At 43.3% G+C, this 5,243-nt stretch overlaps 1 protein-coding gene across 1 annotated transcript in view; it reads right to left on the bottom strand.

Moving 5' to 3' along the window:
• LOC123958324 (prolyl 4-hydroxylase subunit alpha-3-like) overlaps positions 1 to 3,151 on the bottom strand; it is a 10,897-nt gene extending 7,746 nt beyond the window's left edge. The window contains exon 1 of the mRNA XM_046031624.1: positions 2,975 to 3,151. Coding sequence (XP_045887580.1) covers positions 2,975 to 3,151 — 177 coding nt within the window. The remainder of the gene's footprint in view (positions 1 to 2,974) is intronic.
• Between the last annotated feature and the right edge of the window lie 2,092 nt (positions 3,152 to 5,243).

Raw genomic sequence — 5,243 nt, 5'->3', positions numbered from 1 at the left:
ATGGTGTGTCTCAGGGGTCGGTCTTAGGACCCATTTTGTTTTCCTTGTATCTGCTTCCCCTTGGACATATTATCCATAAACATGGTATTTCTTTTCATATTTATGCTGATGACACACAAATATACTTGCCCGTCAGATCCACAGACCCTGGAATGCTGAGTTCACTTAACAACTGCCTTTGTGAAGTTAAAAAATGGATGTCAAATAATTTCCTCCAGCTGAACTCAGACAAAACAGAAATCCTGGTCATCGGGTCCCAGCAGATGGCAAATCAAATACTGCCATCTGCTGGTTCCCTAGTAAATCACATTAAGCCTGTGGCAAAGAACCTTGGTGTTTGGTTTGATAGTAATTTTCGAGCAGCACACCACAAAACTTGTTCAATCATGTTTTTATCAACTTAGAAATATAGCAAAAATTTGATCTATGTTAACTTTTAAGGACCATTTTACACGCCTTCATCTCATCACGCCTGGATTATTGTAACAGCCTTTTCATCTGTTTAACCCAAAAATCTATTGATCGACTCCAGACTGTCCAAAACTCAGCTGCCAGGCTTTTAACCAGAACAGAGAAATATGACCACATTACTCCTATTTTAGCTCCCAGTATGTTTTAGAATTGACTTTAAAATTCTATTGATCACATTTAAAGCTCTTCATGGCCTCTCGCCTTGTTATATTTCTGAACTTTTAGTCCCATACACACCAGCACGTACCTTGAGATCCTCGGGCAGAGGTCTGTTGTCTGTTCCAGAGTCTCGACTGAAAACTAAAGGGGACAGAGCGTTTGCTGTCAGGGCCCCGAGGCTCTGGAACAGCCTGCCTGAGGAAATCAGGTCAGCTGAGTCAGTGAACTCTCTTAAGTCCCTTCTTAAAACATACTTTTATAGGAGAGCCTTTCCCGATCTTATTTGACTTTATTTTATCCCTTTTATTTTATTCTATTTTACTAATTTTATATTTATCTTAAACCTGTATTTTAGTCTTTTCAATGTTTTCTTGCTTTTATCTTGTATTGTTTTTGTATTATTGTCTTTTGGGTATTATTGTCTTTACACTTGTTAAAGCACCTTGTAACTTGTTTTTGAAAAGTGCTCTACAAATAAAGATTATTATTATTATTATTATTAACAAGCTGGCATGCGGTGCACCTGCTGACGTGAAAAATGGATCACCGGTAGAAAAATCCAGAAAAAAAGAGAGTTCTGTGTTTTTTTGGATTTCTTTATAAAACTTAACCTACTGCTGATGGATAAACTCAGGGGAGCAGACAGGGAGACAATAATAAACTACACTCCAAAAGCTAAACTTGCTAAATAAGTCTACTGGGGTTGAATTCTAAACATTAGATCTGGGAATATTCATTTGGTTAGTTTTGATGTTCTCCACAATGATTTTATATTCATTGCGCAAAACCAAGCTGTTTTGAGCCTCACCACCTTATAATGGCAGGAAAACACATGACCTCAGAATCATTACAGATAGGACAATTCATGTTTGCCTTTTATGTCTTAATTTAGTGCTTTATACATTTGTAGAAATTAACATAAATAATAGGCAACATGAGAACAACCTCCCTTCTGTATAATAACAAGCATTTCATTTGTTCATCAAAATCCAAAAGAATAATCTCCTCATTAGCTTCAAAGGGCTAACGTTAGTTTACTGATAATCGTTAATGATCGTATGAAATTAGTTTAATTAATTAATTGCTATTAATTAATAGCAGCGCTCATTCATTAAGCAGCGACAGTAGGCTTCAAATATGATGCTAGAGACTGGTTTTAAGCCCTAAGATTGTCACGAACCCCCAGTTGTGACCCTGGCCTTCGTATTGGTATGTGTGTGATTGTAGTTTTTTGAGTTCTTTTTCTCTTTGGTATGTTTGGTATGGCCTGGAGCTCATTACCCTAGAGCCAGTCCGCCACGCGGTCTCCACTTAGGGAGCAATCTTGGATCAACACAGCACAGCACTTCAGGAAATCAGGGGAGGACTACAAGATCTGTCACTCCGGATGGGAAACCTCCAGGACTCCCTGCAAAACCCTTCACCTGCACCTGGACCTGCCGCATCTGTGGCCGCAAACTCCGCCAGGGAACCGTGGGTCTCACCACCGGAGAGGTACGATGGCAACTTAGGTCAGTGTAAGACATTCCTCATACAATGTGGTCTTGTTTTTGCTCTCCAACTCCTCACCTATGCCTCAGAAAGGTCTAAGATTGCCTACCTCATCGGATTACTGCGCGGAGCAGCGTTGGAATGGGCCTCTGTTCACTGGAGGAGACAGGACTGGGTAACTACCTCCTATGCTGCATTCACCACGGAGATGACCAAGGTTTTCGATCACCTGGTTCAAGGTAACGATGCCTCCATGAGACTGCTCAGTCTGCGTGGCTGAGTACACCATTGAGTTCCGGACGCTGGCCGTTGAGAGTGGATGGAATGAGGTGTCCCTGCTGTCCTGTATAGACAATCGCTGCCGGGAGAGACAATGGCAGAAACGACGCAGCCCCAGCAGTGACCCCCCCGCCGCAGAGTGCACTCTCCAGCTCCAGTAAGATCCAGACCACCTCCTCTTCCAGAACCTCAACTGGAGCTCATGCGGTGAGAGGAGAACCCCGAGGGTGAGCCCATACAGCTGTGCTGGAGCCGGCTCAGTACCGAGGAGCAGGAACGTCGCAGAGGGAACAACGGCTGCCTCTACTGTGGATTACCAGGTCACTACATCGCCTCTTGCCCTAATCGACCGTTAAACCAGAGGGCTCGCTAGCCGGGGGAAGCATTCTAGCGAGCCGAGCAACCATGGCTCTGTCTTCCCGTCCTCGAACTCAATTACACGCCACAATCTGCTGGAGGTGATGTCTGATGTCTGATGTCCAGACCTTTGTTTCTGCCTGTCTGCCTGTTTGTCTGTGCACAGAACAAGGGCTCCAACCAACCTCCCCCAGGGTTCCTGCAGCCACTCCTATACCTCGTCGGCCGTGGTCTCACCTGTCACTGGATTTTGTGTCCAGGCTGCCCCCCTCGAAAGGTATGACTGTGGTACTCCCACATTGAACCTACTCTGGTCTGCGTCTGAGTTTCTGGCCCCGGTCCTGACAAAGATCTGTTTTTCCATCCAAGAACCGATGAGGTTGCACTTCCCCATAGCTGAAGACTAAATCAGTTTTATAGTTGTGGTACAGTCCGAAAGACTTGCGGCAATAACACGAAAACTGCCTGTTAGTCTTTGTAGTTGATTTGGACTAGCGATAGAAAGAACTACACCACCACGGGAGGAAAAAACATTCTTGAGTGCTGCGGGGCCATTTCAATGACCTTTAGAGGTAGTGTTACATGGACGTTGGAAAATAAATAGCCGTTTAAAATTATTTAAGATCTAGAACACAAACTTAAGCGAATTTAAGACTTTTTAAGACCCCGCGGAAACCCTGCAGGACGTCTACCTGACAGGTGCTGTTATCAGAGCAGCTCCTTTAATCTGGAGGTCTGGGAGTGTTTGATTGTCCGAGTGACAGAAAGTGAGGAGAAAAATATTCTGGTAGAAAAAGTAATGTGTCAGTGTGTCAGGTAATAAATGCTTCAGCTTCTCCAGACAAAGAAAAGTCTGTTCCCAAACAGCTGCAGAAGTGAAGCAGGTTAACAAACATCTCCCCTTCAGACTGGAAGCTGAGCAGGAAGCTAACAGGACGTCTTTTAGTTCAATTTATAGAAAGTAACAAGCAGCTGTATTTTATTCCAGCCTACCTGTCAAGGTGAGAGAAAAGAGGTGTTCAGGTCCATCCTTAAGACAGACTGAACATCCATGGGGTACCATATTTGGGTCACACATAAGGCCTTTCTCATTTCCCAAATTTCCACCTCCTCGACTCCTTGACTCCTCGATCCTCGACTCCTCGAGATGCATTTTAGTCCCTCCCACCCGAGATGCGAGCTTGAGGAGTCGAGGAGGAGACGCGAGGAGAGAGGAGTCGAGGAGTCGAGGAGTCGAGGAGTCGAGGAAACGGGCATTTAACAAAATGAGATGTTCTTTCCCCGTAGCCGTCATTTTAAAGCGACGTCAATTAAATATGACGTGTTGCACAGCTGCATCATAGAGCAGCAGACCAGCTTTTGTCACTAAAGGCTACAGATAATTTCTTCACAATCCAGAAACATGTGTGTCAACATTATAACACATATAAACATCTTGAGGTTCCAATAAACATTATAGCATCTGTTGAAAACAGTCAGATTACAGCAGCCTAATCTTTCAATAGGCTACACAGTAGACTAGGCCTACCAGTTTTTTGCGGTGCGCGTTTTGTCTGTAAACAGGAGATCATTTCAGCCCTCAGCAAGATGAGATGAGCGTTTCATCATTAGTCCCTTTACCAAATGACACAGTAACATTTATCTCATATAGCCCCAATTACAGCTGTCATCACAGGACTCTACTGTTGGAATAACGTGCATACTACATGGGCACTATTAGACTATTAAATAATGAAACAGATCAGTGCTGAACGCTATGGTTGATATCACAGCCTAATAATTTGACTTCAGCAGCTGTGTTATCACGATTCTAGCAGCTGAATTGGTGTGATGCGCGGATCTGCTTGGACATTAACGGAACTTATATAGGCCTATACGCATAAATCTAATTATTTTATCAGATTTAGAGACCAGCATCTGCATGGACGTTTTTTCCCCACCTCCACCGGTCCCTGTAGGTTTCCAGGCGATTTCTTTCTTGTGTGTTATATTGATGTATGAGTGTTTTCTGTAACGATTTGCTTTGATGATTAGAAAGAATGCTGTCAGTCATTTAAACGTTTCCATCCGTGCAGTAGTGTCACAGCAAATATCTTGGGACAAAATAGAAAAAACCTGCAGTAATAAACTTGACAGGACAGAGAGAGGAAACAGAATTAAACTTTCAGCTTCTATAATCCATGTTTAGACTCTGATGGAGCTCAGGACACTTTAGGTGTATGAAACTGGACTCTGTGTGAGACCTTTTGGATGTGTAGATGAACACAGAACATGAATTAACATCAGATCTTGACCGATCCTGTCGGCGTGTCGGGACATTTATTATTGTTATTATTTTATGTTGCTGTGGCTCATGCGTAAATGCGCACATTGTCACTGCGGAGACGTTTCATACAGCTGCTATTTAATGTTCATTTTTACAATCCTGCTGCCCATTCACACATCACATTCAACAGTAGCAACATCAGTGATATCAAAGTGAAATG

The sequence above is a fragment of the Micropterus dolomieu genome, linkage group LG02, assembly GCF_021292245.1.
Source record: "Micropterus dolomieu isolate WLL.071019.BEF.003 ecotype Adirondacks linkage group LG02, ASM2129224v1, whole genome shotgun sequence".
Lineage (NCBI taxonomy): Eukaryota > Metazoa > Chordata > Actinopteri > Centrarchiformes > Centrarchidae > Micropterus > Micropterus dolomieu.
The sequence above is the reverse complement of the archived record's forward strand: the minus strand, read 5'-3'. Positions and strand labels throughout refer to the sequence as shown.